At 45.3% G+C, this 20721-nt stretch overlaps 1 protein-coding gene across 2 annotated transcripts; it reads left to right on the forward strand.

Annotated features, from left to right (window-relative positions):
* The first annotated feature begins 2252 nt into the window (after positions 1–2252).
* On the forward strand, positions 2253–19013 carry ECSIT (ECSIT signaling integrator). Of its 2 annotated transcripts, none has more exons than XM_063119162.1 (9): positions 2253–2287; positions 3440–3669; positions 4811–5231; positions 8780–9003; positions 14410–14467; positions 17136–17284; positions 17426–17531; positions 18048–18502; positions 18580–19013. In XM_063119162.1, the coding sequence occupies exons 2-8, from the start codon at positions 3550–3552 to the stop codon at positions 18269–18271; spliced, it is 1302 nt and encodes a 433-aa protein (XP_062975232.1). In that variant the 5' UTR covers positions 2253–2287; positions 3440–3549; the 3' UTR covers positions 18272–18502; positions 18580–19013. The 2 variants fall into 2 exon arrangements, with proteins under 2 accessions (XP_062975232.1, XP_062975233.1); XM_063119163.1 differs by having other exon boundaries at positions 2265–2282.
* The last annotated feature ends 1708 nt before the right edge of the window (positions 19014–20721 follow it).

Below are 20721 nucleotides of genomic sequence, written 5' to 3' on the forward strand. Positions count from 1 at the left end.
ATAGGGATCCATAGGACAGCACATGTCCATAGGGAAACCATACTTGTCCATAGGGATCCATGGGATAGCACTTGCCATAGGAATTTATAGGACAGCACTAGCCCATTGGGAAACCATACTTGCCCATAGGGATCCATAGGAAAGCACTTGCCCATAGAGAAACCATACTTGTCCATAGGGATCCATGGAACAGCACTTGCCCATAGGGATCTACAGGACAGCACTAGTCCATTGGGAAACCATACTTGCCCATAGGGATCCATGGGATAGCACTTGCCCATAGGAATCTATAGGACAGCACTAGCCCATTGGGAAACCATACTTGCCCATAGGAATCCATAAGACAGCACTTGCCCATAGGGATCCATAGGACAGCACTTGCCCATAGGGAAACCATACTTGTCCATAGGGATGCATGGGATAGCACTTGCCCATAGGGATCCATAGGACAGCACATGTCCATAGGGAAACCATACTTGTCCATAGGGATCCATGGGATAGCACTTGCCCATAAGAATCTATAGGACAGCACTAGCCCATTGGGAAACCATACTTGCCCATAGGGATCCATAGGAAAGCACTTGCCCATAGGGAAACCATACTTGTCCATAGGGATCCATGGAACAGCACTTGCCCATAGGGATCTATAGGACAGCACTAGCCCATTGGGAAACCATACTTGCCCATAGGGATCCATAGGACAGCGCTTGCCCATAGGGATCTATAGGACAGCACTAGCCCATAGGGAAAACATACTTGCCCATAGGGATCCATAGGACAGGATCCCTATGGGCATGTATGGTTTCCCTACAGGCAAGTGCTGTTCTATGGACCGCTATGGACAAGTACTGTCCTATGTTTATATTTCTTCATGAGATGGAGGAATGTTCACTCCCAACAGGAACAATATCTTTCTGTTCATAGGGCTTCAATACCACATGTGTTTTGTTCAAAATTTCAGCAGGTGTCATTTGTATATATGGAGAACCTGATGAAATTCTCTCTTCATCACAACAGTTAATGTTTTAAAGATGTTTTAATCATGTATGGTATGTTTTTAATCAACTTTTAATGTGTGTTTTATATCATATTTTTATACTGTTGTTTTATACTTTGAATATGAGCCTCATGTGGCACAGAGTGGTAAGCGGCAATTACTGCAGCTGAAACTCTCCCCACGGCCTGAGTTCAATCCCAGCAGAAGCTGGTTCTCAGGCAGCCGGCTCAGGTCGACTCAGCCTTCCATCCTTCCGAGGACGGTAAAACGAGTACCCAGCTAGCTGGGGAAAAGGTAACTGCGACTGGGGAAGGCGATGGCAAACCACCCGGCTACAAAGTCTGCCCAGAAAATGTCAGCGAAAGCAGGCGTCCCTCTAGGAGTCAGCAATTTCAGTGAAAGCAGGCGTCCCTCTAGGAGTCAGCAATGACTTAAGTGCTTTGCACGAGAGGTTCCTTTCCTTTCTTTATACTTTGAATGGTTTTAGTTTTTGTGAACTGCCCAGGGAGCTTTGGCTGTTGGTCAGTATAAAAATGCAATAAATAAATAAATAAATAAGCTGCAGAAGCTATATTAGAGTGACCAGATTTAAAAGAGGACAGGGCTCCTGCAGCTTTAACTGTTTTTTTATTTATTACATTTCTATACCACCCCAATAGCTGGAGCTCTCTGGGCGGTTCACAAAAATTAAAAAAATTCAAAGTATAAAACAACAGTAGAAAACCATAATATAAAATACAATATAAAAGCTCAACCAGATAAAAACAGCAGCAATGCAAAATTACAAATTTAAAGTGATGAAGAGGGAATTTCACCAGGTTCATATATACAAATTTCATATATACAAATGACACCTGCAGAAATTCCCTTTTCAATACAACTGTTAAAGATACAGGAGCCCTGTCCTCCTTTTCACAGGGTCACCCTACTCAGTTGTGAAAGAAAAGCATTCTGCATATGCTCAGGGGCACTCTGTATTTAAGAACAGAAGAAGAGCTGTCCTGCACCAGACCAAGGACTGAAACCCATTGTGGATTCATAGCCTCACCCCCAATCCCAAATCGGAGCCATCAGCCTCTAGTGATCAAACCTCCGCCGCTCTAGAGCCCTCTGCTTCGAGTTCACAGCCAATCTCACTCCTCAGCCTCATCCCCCCCACCCACACTGGGGGAGGAGCCTGAGCGTGAGGGGGCGGGGTAAGGCTCCTCACGCTCTCGTTGATTGGACACCGTGCGAAGATTACGTCACCAGGGAAGTTCCAAGATGGCTGCGCCCAGGGAGAGAGGTCAGGTGTGGAAGGGACACGCGTGAGCCGAGTGCTGGCATGACCTGGGGGTGGCGGGGGGGGGGGGAAAGGGGGGTTGTGGAAAGGGAGGCGGGGGCGCGTACTTAAGCCAATCAAATCCCCCCCCAAAAAAGATTTGGCAGTAGTAGAGCCTATTAACCATTTTTAAAGTAACGTGTGAATGCGATAAACCGGCTTTCGTGTACTGTATGCGACGAAGGCCTAATATGTTGGTGTATTCGTACGACCAACGTGTATTGTATTTCTTTATTTACAGTCAACAGACCAATATAAAACAAGAAGATACACCATTATATAAAACAGTACAAAGTAGGAATAAAAAAGAGGGAGTGTTACAAAACCACTAAAGATACTAGATTATTTGTTGGTTTGTGAAAAGGGAACAAAATTGGGTTATTGGGGCCTAGCATAGTGAAAAAGGGAGGGATATATAGATAATAAAATTGCTAATCTGTGGATTTAAGCGCGGATGCATGTATTATTAAGTGCAGGGAGCCAGGATTATTTGTAGTTTTCTGATGAGTTGCAAACCTACCTTTTCAATGTGTGAATTGGCATGGCAGAACCTCTGACAGCTTAGAAAAGCAAAAAAAATTTTTTTAAAAAAAATTGGGCCACAGATGGCGGCCTCCTCCCCCCACCCCATACGTAATATCTTTCACACCTAAACCTTTTGAGAGATCAAAGTTGCTGCAAACTGATCCGGCGTTCGCCTGCCAGCATAGCACTCTCCTATCAGGGAGATTTTGTACATGCTGAGTACTGCGGTTGTGAGGGAATGTGGTCTACCTATGACTGTCTACCTATGACTGTCTGGTGGGGCGGGCGGGATGCATATTCATAAGTGATATTTATTTATTTATTTATTTCATTTCATTTCTATACCGCCCAATAGCCGGAGCTCTCTGGGCGGTTCACAAAAATTAAAACCATTCAAAGTATAAAACAACAGTATAAAACCATAATATAAAAGCTCAACCAGATAAAAACAGCAGCAATGCAAAATTACAAATTTAAAACATCAAGTTAAAATTTATTTATAAACTGTTAAAATGCTGGGAGATAGAAAATGAATAATGTCCCAGTAATTTTCTTTTCCAAAGAGATCTGACATTTGCATGTATTTCTATCCTTAGCAAACTCTGCATCTCAGGAGTAGCTAACGTGTGTAGCTTCCAGTCCTTTGATGTAGGCAGCTTTTCCCTGTCCTTTTGGCTTCTGATTTTGGAAAGACAAGCTGCTTGCAATGAACTGCACATGGGCGTTATTGTTGGCCCAGGAGGTCTCTGCAGGAAGGGGGACAGTGCTGAGGCAGGCTGCTCCTAAGAGGGATCTCCTGCAACTATGGAGAAATGGCTGTCCCCAGGTAAGTGAGTTCCTAAACAGTTCCCTTTTATTCTCCAAGATAATTCTAAAATAGAGGCCTTCTTCTGATTCCCAGAATTCTGTGCAAGCTCCTAGACACAGGATTAATTTGATTCTATTTAGTTCCATGTGGCCTTTCCAAACAATATCCGGGTTCAGATGACACAGTCATTATGGGTTATTGAGTCCATGATGAGATGCATTACCCATGGGTGTCAAGTTGCATATGCAACCCACACTTGGGGGCTGTTGTGTCTGGTGAAACTGGCAACCTTAAAACAGACCAAGGGTTATTTAACCCTCGCATAATCCATGCTCCCTGGGTTCGCATGACACAACAACCTCAAGCAGGGGTTGCATATTCGAAATGGCAGTTGCACACACTGTAGCCTCACAGTGGGTTAAACAACCCACAATTGGGTACTAAGTCATGCAAATAGCCTCATATTGTTCTTCAGGGCTGGCCGAGAGACAGACCAGCAAATACTGCCCAGCTGCTGCCACCTCCTATCCTCCCCCCCCACCGTGATGTACCTATGATGACTGCTGCTTGCTCCTGCTCTTTGTCCCTACCTTGATAGTGCAGCCACCCCCACTCCCTAATGCCTCAGTCTAAGGAAGGATACTAGTTTTCTTCCTCAGAGCAAGGCATTGGGGGGCCGCAAGGACCAGGTGAAGTGGCCTTAGAAAGCCCATTTTTGCCGCCATTGAGAAGCAGCAGTGTGGCTGCTCTCTGGGGTCATCCCACCCCACAGTGCCTTGCGACTCCATTTGGCCCTTCCTCAGACCAAAGCACTGGGGCAACCAGGCAAAGTACTAGGCTGTAGGAGTGCTGCTAGGTTGCTTTGCTGCGGCAGCAAACACTGCTTAAAGCTTAAAAGAAAGCTTGAAACAGTTCTTTTCTGCCATAACAAAGCAAACAGTGATGCTCTGTAGCTCGCAGGTACACCTAGACCTGGATTTTTTGGGGAGGGGTGGAGGGGGGATGCAGACGACAAGGGGAGCAGACTGGCAGTGCCACTGCCAAGGGTGGTCCACAGAAGCATGATCTGCGGCCCCTGCTGATCTGCACATTAAGCTAAGAGGCTCATCTTGGTTCATGGAAAGACCAGTCCTGTCCTTAGCCTGTTTCTTATTCTTAGAATTCAGGTTTGGTTCCAGTGAGACGCATCCAGGTGAGCACTGCTCTTGGAACTGCTACCCCTTCTGACAGGGATGATAGAAACCAGGACAAGGAGTCCACCGACCGATCCTTGGTGAAGGTTGAAGATCTCTTTGAGGCAGTGTCTGTCGAAGCAAAGACTAAAGCCACCTTCCATCAAGCTGTGGACATCTTCTGCAAGCAGAACATCCGCCGCAGGGGCCACGTGGAGTTCATCTATGCAGCCCTGAAGAAGATGCCGGAGTTTGGGGTGGAGAAGGACATCAGTGTCTACAACAAAATCTTGGATGTCTTCCCGAAGGAAGTCTTTGTGCCTCGCAATTTCATCCAGAGGATGTTCAACCACTACCCACGGCAACAGGAGTGCGGGATCCAGGTGCTGGAGCAGATGGAGAGCTATGGTAGGGGGCACAGAGGGAGCAAAGGGACAGGACGTTCCACAAGACTCCTCATAATTTCCAAGGCATTTGGTTGCGCTCTGGTCAGAGGAAGGAATTGAGCGTGACTCTCCTAGGAGTTAGCTGCAAAACTCATCAATCGCTTTGATGCTATAGGAAACCCAGATATAAATATTCCAAAAGAGGAACAAAGCTATCTTTTTTGGGTGTAGGGATATATGATGCCTTGAGTTACACTTTATATAAAGTTCTGTGGAAGTCAAAATTCCCTTTTAGTTTTTTTATTTGGACTAATAAAAGAAAACTCCTCATCTAGAGTTCGTTGTTCCCTGAGAGCAACACAAACGCCATTTGGCTGTGGCAAATCCATATCGTTTTGGGTAATATGTGAATTGTACTATATTGCTGTATGATGTTGTGAGCCACCTTGAGGGCTTAATAGAATCATAGAATAGCAGAGTTGGAAGGGGCCTACAAGGCCATCGAGTCCAACCCCCTGCTCAAGGCAGGAATCCACCCTAAAGCATCCCCGACAGATGCTTGTCCAGCTGCCTCTTGAAGGCCTTTAGTGTGGGAGAGCCCACAACCTCCCTAGGTAACTGATTCCATTGTCGCACTGCTCTAACAGTCAGGAAGTTTTTCCTGATGTCCAGCTGGAATCTGGCTTCCTTTAACTTGAGCCCGTTATTCCGTGTCCTGCCCTCTGGGAGGATCGAGAAGAGATCCTGGCCCTCCTCTGTGGGACAACCTTTTAAGTATTTGAAGAGTGCTATCCTGTCTCCCCTCGATCTTCTCTTCTCCAGGCTAAACATGCCCAGTTCTTTCAGTCTCTCTTCATAGGGCTTTGTTTCCAGACCCCTGATCATCCTGGTTGCCCTCTGAACACGCTCCAGTTTATCTGCGTCCTTCTTGAATTGTGGAGCCCAGAACTGGACGCAATACTCTAGATGAGGCCTAACCAGGGCCGAATAGAGAGGAACCAGTACCTCACGTGATTTGGAAGCTATACTTCTATTAATGCAGCCCATAGTAGAAAAATAGGATACAAAGGGTGAAAAACCCAGTAATGCTGAGGTCACTTTCCATGATAGTCATTTATATGAAGAAATCGTGGATGTTTCTGTCTGCATTTGCTATCTTTGCATTTAAAAAGTGCTACATAGGTTTTATAAATAACCATAGCATTACTTGCTGAGCCTCGTGTGGCGCAGAGCAGTAAAGCAGCAGTTTCTGCAGCTGAAACTCTCCCCACGGCCTGAGTTCTATCCCAGCGGAAGCTGGTTTCAGGCAGCCGGCTCAGGTCGACTCAGCCTTCCATCCTCCCGAGGTCGGTAAAATGAGTACCCAGTTAGCTGGGGGAAAGGTAATAATGGCCGGGGAAGGCAACGGCAAACCACCCCGCTAGAAGGCCTGCCAAGAAAACGTCAGCGAAAGCTGGCGTCCCTCCAAGAGTCAGTAATGACTCAGTGCTTGCATGAGAGGTTCCTTTCCTTTCCTTCCTACTTGCTGAACTAGGGAGGGGCTGTAGCTCAGTGTGACGGAGCACATGCTTGGCATGCAGAAGGTTCCTGGTTCAACCCCCAGCTTCTCCAGGTAGGGCAAGGAAGGAATCCTGCCTGGAACCCGGGAGAGCTGTGGCTGCCAGTCAGTGTTGACAATACTGGGCTAGAGGGACTGATGATCTTCCTATGTTCCTAGGGTCAAATTCTGCCAGCAGAACAATCTGGAACATTAAGCTTTTCATTCACTTTGCAGAGTTCTTCCTATTCTTTCCTTTTGGAGCGATTAGAGACAGCATATTTAGGTGGTGGTGGTGGTGAACAACTCATGACAGTGTATTCTTGTTAGCCTTATTGTGAAGAAGTCGAATGATACGGGGAGGGAGTGTTGGAGCACCGGTATTTGTGCCTGATAAATGAGCTTTGTGGGACCAGCCAATTGGGAGCCCGCAGTGGGTGAGGACTGGCAGATATATTTGTGGATTCTCTTGGAGAAAGCTTGCTGGGGAGGCCTCATGGTGCCTTAGTTTAGGGAGGAATTTGACAGATGTCTGCAGAGTGGACAAGGCTGTGTAAAAGGAAGTGATCAGTGAGTGTGAGGTTGAGGCTGGGACGAAGAGAGGTGAGCCTAGGAGTAAACCATGAAGCCCCAACAAGCCAAGTAAAGCAGCGGTTCTCAACCTGTGGGTCGCGACCCCTTTGGGGGTCGAACGACCCTTTCACAGGGGTCGCCTAAGACCATCGGAAAACACATATTTCCGATGGTAATTTATTTGTAATTAGAAATAAATATTTCGCAATATATAATTACATGTTGTTTTTGTGCTTAATCACTATGCTTTAATGATGTTCAATTTGTAACAATGAAAATACATCCTGCATATCAGATATTTACATTACGATTCATAACAGTAGCAAAATTACAGTTGTGAAGTAGCAACGAAAATAATTTTATGGTTGGGGGTCACCACAACATGAGGAACTGTATTAAAGGGTCGCGGCATTAGGAAGGTTGAGAACCACTGAAGTCAAGGATCAGTGGGAGGAAAAGACAATGGTGACAGGATCTCTTCTTGATCCTCCCAGAATGCAGGACAAGTTACATGAAGCCAGATTCCGGCTGGATATCAGGAAAAACTTCCTGACGGTTAGAGCAGTACGACAATGGAATCAGTTACCTAGGGAGGTTGTGAGCTCTCCCACCCTAGAGGCCTTCAAGAGGCAGCTGGACAGCCATCTGTCAGGGATGCTTTAGGGTGGATTCCTGCATTGAGCAGGAAGTTGGACTCGATGGCCTTGTGGGCCCCTTCCAACTCTGCTATTCTATGATTCTATGATCTTTACCTCTTCCCATGTGTGTGTCGCAGGGATTTCGGGTGTGTGTGTGTGTGCCTCATCCACGCCCTTTTTGGGCACTCTGCCTTGGATCTAAACCCTTGGTCTGCCTCCCACACACTCACACCATCACCTCCCCCAGCTGACCCATCCAGGCTTCATTCTTAAAATTGCTTTGTATCCTTCAGAGACGCAGAGAATATTCTGAAAAATGCTCTCAAAAGTGCTGAAGAAGCCTGTTAAACTTGTGCTGCCCTCTCCCAGTCATATAGGTTAGCTCTAAAAGGATTGGCTCTCCGGTTTCTGTTCTTTTGCAATGGAATTACCTTCCCAGCAAGTTAGCTCTTCACAGGAATAGCCCAGCGCAGCTGATATGCCTGCTAAGCCTCTTTGGAAGGAGTCAAAGCTGATGGTTTTGCCTAGCATAGATGAAGCTCTTCAGCGTTTCCAAATAGTCCTGCTCACTGTTAAAAGACCTCGATCCAGAGGGAGAGGCGGGTAATAAATAAATAAATAAATATAACTCCCCACAAAAGTATGCCTTTAACTTTCAGTCTCACCAATTAAAATTGGCCCCTACTGCTGAGTTGGTTTATTGCTGCTTGCAGCCCTACTTCCAGACACTTGCAGTTGTATTTAATTCACTCTGAATGACAAGTAGCACCAGGAGCTTTCCCTCCCACTCCTGACAGTTTTTTCCTTCCTCTTCTCCTGAAGGTATCATGCCAAACAAGGAGACAAAGCTTCTATTGTTACAGATCTTCGGGAACAAGAGCCACCCTGTGAGGAAATACCAAAGGCTCATGTACTGGTTTCCTAAATTCAAGCATGTCAACCCTTACCCTGTCCCAGACCCTCTGCCCCAGGACCCTGTTGACCTGGCAAGGTTGACCTTGCAGAGGATTGCTGCTGACTTGGATGCCAGAGTTACAGTATATCAGGTAAGTCAAGACACTCGGGGATCCGCTTGAAGCGAGGAGTAATTCTCAGCAGCGTTACCAGCAAGCCTTGTAGGGTTGCACCAGCTCTACCTACGCTGATGCTTGCTTTGGATGACGAACCTCTGTAATTCTGTGCAGCCTCATGTGGCGCAGAGTGGTAAGCGGCAATTACTGCAGCCGAAACTCTCCCCACGGCCTGAGTTCGATCCCAGCGGAAGCTGGTTCTCAGGCAGCCGGCTCGGGTCGACTCAGCCTTCCATCCTCCCGAGGTCGGTAAAATGAGTACCCAGTTAGCTGGGGGAAAGGTAATCACGGCCGGGGAAGGCAACGGCAAACCACCCCGCTATAAGGCCTGCCAAGAAAACGTCAGCAAAAGCTGGCGTCCCTCCCAGAGTCAGTAATGACTCAGTGCTTGCACGAGAGGTTCCTTTCCTTTCCTTACCAGCAAGCCTTGTAGGGTTGCACCAGCTCTACCTATGCTGATGCTTGCTTTGGATGATGAACCTTTATAATTCTGTGCAGCCTCATGTGGCGCAGAGTGGTAAGCGGCAATTACTGCAGCCGAAACTCTCCCCACGGCCTGAGTTCGATCCCAGCGGAAGCTGGTTCTCAGGCAGCCGGCTCGGGTCGACTCAGCCTTCCATCCTCCCGAGGTCGGTAAAATGAGTACCCAGTTAGCTGGGGGAAAGGTAATAACGGCCGGGGAAGGCAACGGCAAACCACACCACTATAAGGCCTGCCAAGAAAACGTTAGCAAAAGCTGGCGTCCCTCCCAGAGTCAGTAATGACTCAGTGCTTGCACGAGAGGTTCCTTTCCTTTCCTTACCAGCAAGCCTTGTAGGGTTGCACCAGCTCTACCTACGCTGATGCTTGCTTTGGATGATGAACCTCTATAATTCTGTGCAGGGCTTCCACATTCCATTACAACGGAACTCCAAATTCTATGACTAGGGCTAGAGGCGTTTGTGCTACGTGTGTACCCATGGCTTTCTGTGGAGAAAGTGCCTTTAGGCATTCTGGTGTCCCCAAGCAAAATGGTGTAGTTCTGGGTTTCAGCTAGGCTTGTCTAATGATCAGAATTCTAGCTTTTTCGTAAAACAGAGAAAAAAGACTGCCTAGTTTAAAGCCCTTATGACAATGAAGGGTAAATTTGGAATTTTGAGGAAGTATCTGCAAAAAGTGGCTGTTCAAAAGATCTATGTCTTGTTTCTCCCTCCGAGATTCATCTTTTAGCATCTTCATTTATTTATTTATTTTTATTTATTTACTATTGCATTCATATCCTGCCTTTTTTCCTGCAAGGAACCCAAAGCGGCATACATAATCCTCCTCCTCTCTACTTTATCATCACAATATCCTGAGAGTCTGTGACTGGCCCAAAGTCACCCAGTGGGTTTCCATGGCCGAAGTGGGGACTAGAACCCGAAACTCCCGACTCCCAGTTTGACACTCTAGCCACTACACCACACTGGCTCTATATCCCTGCTCCTTACTTATCTCTTGTATATATTGTATTGCATAGAGGAGGCGTTCTGCTGCTTCTGGTAGAGGAGTAAAGAGATGGTATAAATCATAGGATAATGCAAGTGCTCACTATAGGGTAGAGATGTAAAATTTCCGGAAATTTTGAAGCCATGGAAAAAACCCCAGTTTTTTTCCAGGTTTTTCAGGAAAAAATGGAATTTTTCGGAAAAATAGAAATAATGCAATATTAGCACTTTTTACAGATGACTTTCAATCTGTAAAAAGTGCTAATATTGCATTATTTCTATTTTTCCGAAAAATTCCATTTTTTCCTGAAAAACCTGGAAAAAACCTGGAAAAAACATAAAATGTAATTATGTCCAAGTTGGTTTGGCATAAAATTATTACATTTGGTATATTAAAAGTAGTGTATTCAAACAATTATTACAAATTTAATTTACTTTTTAAACTTTTTTTGGGGTAACAAATGGAGCTACAAGCTCCTGAACTGTTAGGAACACCTGAACTGTAAGGAACCTCTTTGGTTCTGCCAGTTTATGAGGAGCAGGCAAAAAACCAATTTAAAACAACAGAAGAAACCACCAACATTAGTAACAAAGAAAAATATTTATGTTTCCGCTAGTCCTCCAGTGTCAAGACATAAATCCCCCATTCCCATAAAAAGAACTGAGAAAAATGGGGGGACGGGACACCAAGATTCAGTGAATATGCATGAAATTTAATCAGACTCATTTTCTGACCTACAGCTATCACTATTAGTTTCAGTCTCTGTTTCCATGGAAGTGCTGCCCCCTAGCGGCAGAAATGCATCTTGCTCTTGCATTTGAGAGTTGTAGTCTCAGTTTGCAACCTAGGACTTGCTTGTCCTTGGTGCACAGACATTGTAATAATCTGATACTGTACAGTTTTTAGAAATCATTTGGAGAAGTAAATATCTGAACACCTTGTCTTAAACATTTTATTCATCATGCTAAAATAAAACCTCCCGTAATCCGTTTTTTCTTCATTTCCCCCCCCCCCCAATTTTTTCAATTTTTCAGGAAAAAACCAAGGCTTTGGGGAAAAAAACAGGGAAAAAATGTTTTTTCCCCGAATTTTTCTGTTTTTCCCCCCGGGCCTTCACATCTCTACTCTAGGGGTGTCCCTTGAGTTTTAGAGACTGTCTGCTCTCCCAAAGAGAAATTAAGGGGAGAAAGTCTCGCAATGAGACTTAAGCATGCTGTCTGAAAAGGGCAGACATGCATGATTTCCTTCGTTGAGGGCTGCCACTTTTCATGTTAAGCACCATATTTTCTGCAAGAGTTGCATGGGAATGTCCATCGTTTTTTTTAAAGTCTGTAGCATAGTCTTTCTACTTTCACAGGCATACAGATTGGACTCCCGCCAGGTGCTATGTTTTTTTAGTTCAGCCTTCCCAAGCCAGATGCCGTCTAGATGTTTTGGAATACAGGTCCCATAATACCCAATCAGCACAGCAGTTTGAAGTTGTAGTTCAGCACATAATGAAGGCTTTCAGGTTGGGGAAGGCTGATTTATCACATCATCTAGACCAGTGGTTCCCAAAGTGGACGGAACTGCCCCCTTGGGGGCGGTGGGATTGCGTAGGGGGGCGTTAAGGGGCAAGGGGGCGGAGGGGGGCGCTAAGAGGCAAAAGGGTGGTAGGGGGGCGCTCGAGGTGGTCTTTTCCGAGAAGCACCTCCCCAGAAGGTCTTAAAACCCAGGAACATTTTTATGGGAGATGGTAGTTTGGTCCCAAGCCATATAGGGGAAGAACCCACACATGTATTAAAACTGTTTAAGAAGAGTCCTTTTAACGGTGAATTGAAATGTTTCAAAAGCACCAAAATGCTAATGGAGAGACATACCCTGCTTGGTGTGCCCCGCCACGCCGGCTGCAAAACAGAGGTGTTCGCTCTCTTTTCCCTCCCTCCCTTGGCAAGCCTGTGGCAGGTGCTTCCCATTTAAAGGGGCAACTGAGCTACAAAATGATATTGAGCTGAATGTACCAGGAGTTTTGGTTACAAAAGGAAATTTCTGATCGCTATCCTGCACTATGGAGAGTGGTTCAGAAGCTCCTGGTTGCATTTCCAACATCATATTTGGTGGAATGTGGTTTTAGTGTGGTCTGCCTACTTCTCTCCAAGCAAAGAAATCGACTCCAGATTACTAAACGTGGTGATTTAAGACTCATGTAAAGTGACTTTAAACCAGACATTGGGAAACGGGTATCACTTCATCAAGCCCATCCATCACATTAAGAATTTACAGAATAGTGAGGTACTTTACCCTAGTTACTAAATGTGATATCTAATATACTTACTATATGACTATCAGACTTTGAAAAGATGATATCACTGGAACTAGTTCAATTATGTTTAATTGAATAAACTAAAAAAAGTAATTAGATTTTGAATAAATATTCAATTAATTGTTACTGTTTTGAATTTTATTGTTATTATTTTCCTTAGTGGGTCGTTGAAAACCGCTATTCTGAATAATAATTTTTATAGTGTAGGGTGGGGGGCACTGGGCATGAGTTTGTGGAACCAAGGGGGCGGTGACCTGAAAAAGTTTGGGAACCACTGATCTAGACTCATTGCTCTCTTTATAAGCTAGGATTGTAGATCAGGTTTTGATCTTGGTTTATGAATCCTCACTTAATATTGAGATATTAACATTATCTACATCAGTGGTTCCCAATTAGCTAAGTACTGCAGACCCCTTGCTTTTCAAATGCCAAGCCATGGACCCCCTACTTTTGAAAAAAATTGTTATCTCTATGGTAGTTACCTGTGCGAAGCAATTTTTTGGAGAAAATTAGAGGTAGCCCCTAATAAGCACAGGGTTATACATATACTAAAAAACCATAAAATTTGTGATATTTGTGATAACCATTCCTAACAATGGTGGCTACATATCCACAGTTTAAACATGCTCACTAAACATTTGCTGCAAAGGGGTTAGAGGCCTAACCATGACTTAGTGTGTTGTCTGAACAGGCCCTCTTGTCACTCACAGTAAGCCAGGATTCTCCAGAATCCCGGAGTGTATGAACACGACTAGTATCTTTGCATTCATTGCCTGGAACACTAAATAAATCCTAGATGCTGACAAGCCCTTAGCACTGATTTATTTTTTTTAAAAAAATATATATTATTACAATGAGTTATAGAACTTTAAACATATTGGACCTGTTGTGTTCATGTTTTCTTCTTTCGTAGACTCAAAAGCCTCAATTCAGTGTTTATTCCACTCCCTAACCCCTTCCCTATCAGAAACTGCTTGGCTATGAGTGTGCTGGATAGGGTGTTGAATTAGAGGGTCTTCTAGTCCCTCCAATTCCTTAGTCAAAAGCAGAGACAAAAACACCCTTCCACTCTAATTTGTAATTCTTAAACTTGGGTTTGGTTGCTATGCTTCAGATTCATTACAGCTGTGAGGCCAGGCTGTTCGTACCATTCTATGACTTAGACTCTATTCCATTATTATTATTATTATTATTATTATTATTATTTATTTATATAGCACCATCAATGTACATGGTGCTGTACAGAGTAAAACAGTAAACAGCAAGACCCTGCCGCATAGGCTTACAATCTAATAAAATCATAGTAAAACAATAAGGAGGGGAAGAGAATGCAAACAGGTACAGGGTAGGGTAAGCAGGCACAGGGTAGGGAAAAACTAACAGTAGAAAGTAACCGTAGAAGTCTGCACAACATCAAGTTTTAAAAGCTTTAGGAAAAAGAAAAGTTTTTAGTTGAGCTTTAAAAGCTGCGGTTGAACTTGTAGTTCTCAAATGTTCTGGAAGAGCATTCCAGGCGTAAGGGGCAGCAGACGAAAATGGACGAAGCCGAGCAAGGGAAGTAGGTCTGTGGAAGAAACTGCCAGTTAATAACAATACTATCTTCACCTTTTCAGCTGCCTCATGTGGAGATCTTGGACTCCGGAAAAGCTGTTGACCATCCACATATCGTAGGTACTAACCTCTTTGGTTCATGTTTCTTTACATTGTGTGCGTAGTCCCATGTTCTAGGACAGAGTGGAGTGAGCACAACGTGAAGGAGGCAAAACTGGGGTGCAAGAGGGCGACTGTACTGCTTGAACAGACTTGTGGAGAGTAGGTATTTCTGTCCCTTCTGTTCTTTTCCTGAGAACAATTTTTGTGAACCGCCCAGAGAGCTTCGGCTATTGGGTGGTATAAAAATGTAATAAATAAATAAAATAAATAAATAAAATAAACAAAACCAGGGCTGGCTTCCCACATTGCCTTTCAATGTGCTTAGAGTTACTTCTGTATCATAAAGAATATTAAATTCTAAAGCTACAAAGGTAATAAGCAAGCCTACTTAGAGATTTCTTTCCTTTAGTTGGATCCAACTTTGTTGAAGCAGATTTGGAGGTCCCGCAGGGGGGTCCAGGGAGGGAAGAGGATCATAGAATCATAGAGTTGGAAGGGGACTATAAGGCCATCAAGTCCAACCCCCGCTCGATGCAGGAATCATAGAATAGCAGAGTTGGAAGGGGCCTACAAGGCCATTGAGTCCAACCCCCTGCTCAATGCAGGAATCTACCCTAAAGCATCCCTGACAGATGGTTGTCCAGCTGCCTCTTGAAGGCCTCTAGTGTGGGAGAGCCCAAAACCTCCCTAGGGAACTGATTCCATTGTCGTACTGCTCTAACGGTCAGGAAGTTTTTCCTGATGTCCAGCTGGAATCTGGCTTCCTGTCACTTGAGCCCGTTATTCCGTGTCCTGCACTCTGGAAGATCGAGAAGAGATCCTGGCCCTCCTCTGTGTGACAACCTTTTAAGTATTTGAAGAGTGCTATCATGTCTCCCCTCAATCTTCTCTTCTCCAGGCTAAACATGCCCAGTTCTTTCAGCCTCTCTTCATAGGGCTTTGTTTCCCGCATCCACCCTAAAGCATCCCTGACAGATGGTTGTCCAGCTGCCTCTTGAATGCCTCTAGTGTGGGAGAGCCCACAACCTCCCTAGGTAACTGGTTGCATTGTCGTACTGCTCTAACAGTTAGGAAGTTTTTCCTGATGTCCAGCTGGAATCTGGCTTTCTGTAACTTGAGCCCGTTATTCCGTGTCCTGCACTCTGGGAGGATCCATTATCGTACTGCTTTAACAGTCAGGAAGTCCCATTCCATCAGCAGTATCCAACCCCTTAGATGCATCCTTTGTCTACCCTACTTACTCTTCTGATATCTGGCACCTTAACACTGGGAGGAAATGCTCCAACTTCTCTACCTCCCTCGGCACCCTCTGTTCTCTCCCAGAACTAGGAATAAAGCCCAGGTGAAGAGTGATCGCTTGGTGCAATGGGAGAAGTCTGTGTCAAGCAAATAAAAATGTTAATTCACGTATATTTCTTCAAATTGCAATGCTGGGGCTGTCAGATTACGTTGGGAAGGATTGAAGTGGTAAAGAGCTGGGACCGAAAGGAGAGATGGACCAAGGGTTTTAGTGGAAACAGTATAGAAATCCCAGCCTTGACCTGTAGGGGACCTGCCCATGTTCTTGTCTGGTTCCTAAACTTTTCAGCAGACACTGCCTGTGTGCTTTGCATTCCTGTTTTGAAACATGCACGTTGGGACAAAAAAGTCCAACTCCAAGTATAATCTGATGGGATCTGAACTAGTGGTGACCGACCAAGAAAGAGATCGTGGGGTTGTGGTGGACAGCTTAATGAAAATGTCCACCCAGTGTGTGGCCACTGTAAAGAAGGCGAACTCCATGATAGGCATAATAAGAAAAGGAATTGAGAATAAAACGGCCAGTATCATACTACCTTTATACAAATAATACTGTGTACAGTTCTGGTCTCCACACCTAAAAATGATAATATAGAGCTGGAAAAAGTGCAGAAAAGGGCAACTAAAATGATTAAGGGTCTGGAGCATCTCTCCTATGAAGGAAGGTTACAACAGCTGGGATTGTTGAGCTTGGAAAAACGGAGACTAAGGGGAGACATGATAGAGGTGTATAAAATGATGCATGGTGTGGAGCATGTGGCTAGGGAGACCTTTTTCTCCCTCTCTCAAAATACTAGAACCCAAAGGGGTCATCCCATGAAGCTGAGTGGTGGGAGATCCAGGACAAATAAAAGGAAGTACTTCTTCACACAGCGCATAGTTAAATTATGAAACTCACTACTACAAGATGTAGTGATGGCCACCAATCTAGATGGCTTCAAAAGGGGGTTGGATAAATTCCTGGAGGCAAAGGCTATCAATGGCTACTAGCCCTGATGCTTGCGTTCTATCTCCAGTATTCGAGGCATAAGCCTGGGTGCACCAGTTGCTGGGGAACATGGGTGGAAGGGTGCTATTGCACCCATGTCCTGCCTTGTTGGTCCCTGGCCGATGGCTGGTTGGCCACTGTGTGAACAGAGTGCTGGACTAGATGGACCTTTGATCTGATCCAGCATCAGGGCTCTTCTTATGTTCTTAAGCTAAATGATGAATCTCGTCTTTTGTTTAATTTGAGAGATCTGCACAGCAGTTACCTTGCTTGGTTTCTACTAGCATCCACCTCTTTTCAACCACGTGCGTTCCAAGGTTTAGATTCTGATACGGCTGTGGTGACTAACTTCTCGTATATAAACCTAGTCTTCCTTTCTCTCTTCTCTGCCCCTTTTAGGAATCCAGAGCCCTGACCAGCAGTCACTTTTTGCTCAGCACAATCCTGACAGGCCCATTTTCGTTGAAGGCCCCTTCCGCTTGTGGCTCAAGAGGACTTGTGTCTATTACTACGTTCTTAGGGCAGAACTGTTGCCTCCAGAAGAAAGGGTAAGGAATGTGCCCCTCCCCACTAAAAGGTGCTTGCATGAGATCCCTGTGCTGAAGTAGGGCTGTGGAGTCGGCACATAAAACCTCCGGTTGGCTGTTGAAGTGATTTAGTGCTCTCCCCCACCCCTCTTCTGTTCACAGAAGGAAGAAGTGATTGACCCAGAAAGGAATTTCTATTATCCCCTGTATCTGGATATTGACCTGGAACGGGGCTTCTGGGATGATGAGGAATTTGACATAGATGAAGGTATGTCTAGATTCTAGTTCTAGATTCTCAGAACTGAATTCTCTACAAAATCCCATGCATGTGACATTGCAGGAGGCAGAAGGTCCTAACCAGAAGGTCCTAGCCAGATTCCAGCTGGACATCAGGAAAAACTCCCTGACTGTTAGAGCAGTACGACAATGGAATCAGTTACCTGGGGAAGTTGTGGGCTCTCCCACACTCGATGCCTTCAAGAGGCAGCTGGACAACTATCTGTCAGGGATGCTTTCGGGTGGATTCCTGCATTGAGCAAGGGGTTGGACTCGATGGCCTTGTAGACCCCTTCCGGCTCTGCTATTCTATGATTCTATGAACCATATTCTTTGACTTGATAGTCAAATGAAAACTGATATTGCGATGTCTGCATTTCCAGCTCTGATTCCTGACCTGGGTTTTTGTATGCAGTGCATATAGGCTCACTGCTGGGGTTCTTGCTGGGTTTTCTTCTGTTTTTGTTTTAGCTGCCTCAGAATGATGCTCCTTGTTCTTCCCCTGCAGTTGAGGAGGGCCCTGTATTTGCCATGTGTATGGCAGGGGCAGGAGACCAGGCTACTTTGGCCAAGTGGATTGTGGGCCTTCAAGAAACAAACCCTGTTTTGCGTCAAACGCCGGTCGTGTTCCGCCTCACACCTGGGCCTCGGGAGCTGCAGGCAAGCACCGACTCGGATGATAATGGAGAAGAAGAGACGGCGCAAGCTCGGAGCCTCAACCAAGAGCTTTGACCACATGCTGATCATGTTTTAGATTACAATAGTGGTGAATGATTGAGTGTAATTTCATGCCTGTGTTTTAATGCAACCATCCCTTCCGTTGGCCTGGGTAGTTTTGGGTTGAATCCTAAGTAGGCCACGGGTGCATCGAGGGCATCTGCTCTTTCAGACAAGTCACTTCTTTTCTCAGCTGCAGTATAAGAAACCTTTGCTTATAACAGCAGCATACGGATGTTGATGGTGGTCTCCCTACAGCAGCCTGGCTGGGGCATTCTGGGAGGTGCAGTCCAACACATCTGGAGCGCCCCAGGTTGAGGAAGGCTGCCCTACAGCCTGTTCTTTTGAAAATGATGTCAAGCCAAGAACTTCGAAGTTTTATCTGTGCTGTTGTCTGAGAGGCTACAGCTGTCTTCCCTACTTTTCCTTATGCAGCACTTGCCCTCGCAAATATGCACACCATGAGTTCTCCTCAAGCTTTTTTTAGTAACAGCCTTTAAATTGGATGGCCCTCCACTGTTTGACAACCATTTCTCTGTTCCCTATCATCAGAAAACTGAGCTTTCCTTCTTCTCATTGACACTGAGCTGGAATTAGTGGTTTTGGACCTTTTTTGCCTGAAAGTTTGATCAGGAGTGAGGATGGAAGCCTGTGAAACACCTTTTCTGATGTGCTGCTGCTTATGTCCCTCTCTCCCAGCACCATTGCACAGGGTGGAGAGTTGGGCCTTTGTACAACAACCCCTGTCATAATAAATCTTAAATAACGTGTCTGTGTGGGAGTTTCATTTAAATCTTGAATAGCTATAGGTTAACCAAGACTTTTGACCACTTTGAACATTCGTGAAATGTTAGTAGTTATATTTGTATAATTACAAATATGTTCCAAGCTTCATTTTGCAGATGATACCTGTTTCAGGATAACTGAAATTTGGAGCTAGTAACAGTTCTGAGATTTGTAACTGAAAATACAGTTATTGTCTGTGATAAATTACAACTGTTGCTGCCTTATCTGGGTTTAGGGCAAGATTCCTGTTGGCATGTCCATCAACTGGCCGTTTTCTTAAGCAAGTTAATACCTGAGACACCAACTATCACTTTTCTGGTAGAAGTGAACCAAGAAGGTCCTCCATCTCTATTATTATTATTATTATTAGTAGTAGTAGTAGCAGTATCCCACCTTTTCCCCAATGCTGGGCCTCAAGGTGGCCTTACAAAGTCTAAAACATAATTTAGGGGGGGAGGGGGGAACAAAACCATAAACGTTCAAAATACACAACAGAATTATAAGACATTAACATAGATGGAGGGCCAGATTATTCTCCAAAGGCCTGCTAGAACAAAAAAGTTTTTGCCGGCTTCCGAAAGCCCATCAAGGAGGGAGCCAGCCTAGCTTCCCCGGGAAGAGCGTTCCAAAGCACTGGAGCAGCCACTGAGAAGGCCCTCTCCCTTGTTCCCACCAAGCGCGCCTGTGAAGATGGTGGGACTGAAAGAAGGGCTTCTCCAGAAGATCTCAAAGCATGGGCAGGCTCATTAGGGAGAATACAGTCTTTCAGATAACCTGGACCCGAGCCATATAGGGCTTTATAGGTCATAACCAGCACTTTGAATTGTGCCTGGAAACAGACTGGAGCTATACTAGAGTGACCAGATTTAAAAGAGGGCAGGGCACCTGCAGCTTTAACTGCTGTGATGAAGAGGGAATTTCACCAGGTTTTCCATATATATAAATGACACCTGCTGAAATTTCCTATTCAATACAACTGTTAAAGATACAGGAGCCCTGTCCTTCTTTACATATGGTCACCCTACATGATAGCACTCTTCAAATACTTAAAAGGTTGTCACACAGAGGAGGGCCAGGATCTCTTCTTGATCCTCCCAGAGTGCAGGACACGGAATAACAGGGTCAAGTTAAAGGAAGCCAGATTCCAGCTGGACATCAGGAAAAACTTCCTGATTGTTAGAGCAGTACGACAATGGAATCAGTTGCCTAGGGAGGTTGTGGGCTCTCCCCACTAGAGGCCTTCAAGAGGCAGCTGGACAACCATCTGTCAGGGATGCTTTAGGGTGGATTCCTGCCTTGAGCAGGGGGTTGGACTCGATGGCCTTGTGGGCCCCTTCCAACTCTGCTATTCTGTGATTCTATGAAACTTCTCCCTGGGGCCATCAATAGCTTTACGGTGCCGCAATACCCTTATTGTTTTTGCCTCCACAGACCATCGCGGCTACATTCCTATCTCAGTAAAAATGTAAAACCAGAGGCGGGCAACATGTTATCCCCAAACATTTGAAGGACTATAACGCCCATCTGCCATAAGCAGCGTAGCCTGCAGTAGGGCAGGATGGGAGATGTAGGCCAAACCGTAAGGGCTAACAGGGCCCACCTCTTGAAAAAAAAACGCCGCCAGTCACGTGACTGAGCGCGTGGGTCGTGGGAACCCGGAAAAGCGCGACCGAAGAGTC

The sequence above is a fragment of the Elgaria multicarinata genome, chromosome 3 (assembly GCF_023053635.1).
Source record: "Elgaria multicarinata webbii isolate HBS135686 ecotype San Diego chromosome 3, rElgMul1.1.pri, whole genome shotgun sequence".
NCBI classification, from domain to species: Eukaryota; Metazoa; Chordata; class Lepidosauria; order Squamata; family Anguidae; genus Elgaria; species Elgaria multicarinata.

What these genes read in the sequence shown, in the direction of transcription:
- ECSIT (XM_063119162.1), top strand. Translation starts at nt 3,550, where the DNA reads ATGAACTGCACATGGGCGTTATTGTTGGCCCAGGAGGTCTCTGCAGGA. An exon ending in TGTTGCCTCCAGAAGAAAGG is followed by an intron (nt 17,285 to 17,425) that starts GTAAGGAATGTG and finishes TTCTGTTCACAG; the next exon opens with AAGGAAGAAGTGATTGACCC. An exon ending in GGAATTTGACATAGATGAAG is followed by an intron (nt 17,532 to 18,047) that starts GTATGTCTAGAT and finishes CTTCCCCTGCAG; the next exon opens with TTGAGGAGGGCCCTGTATTT.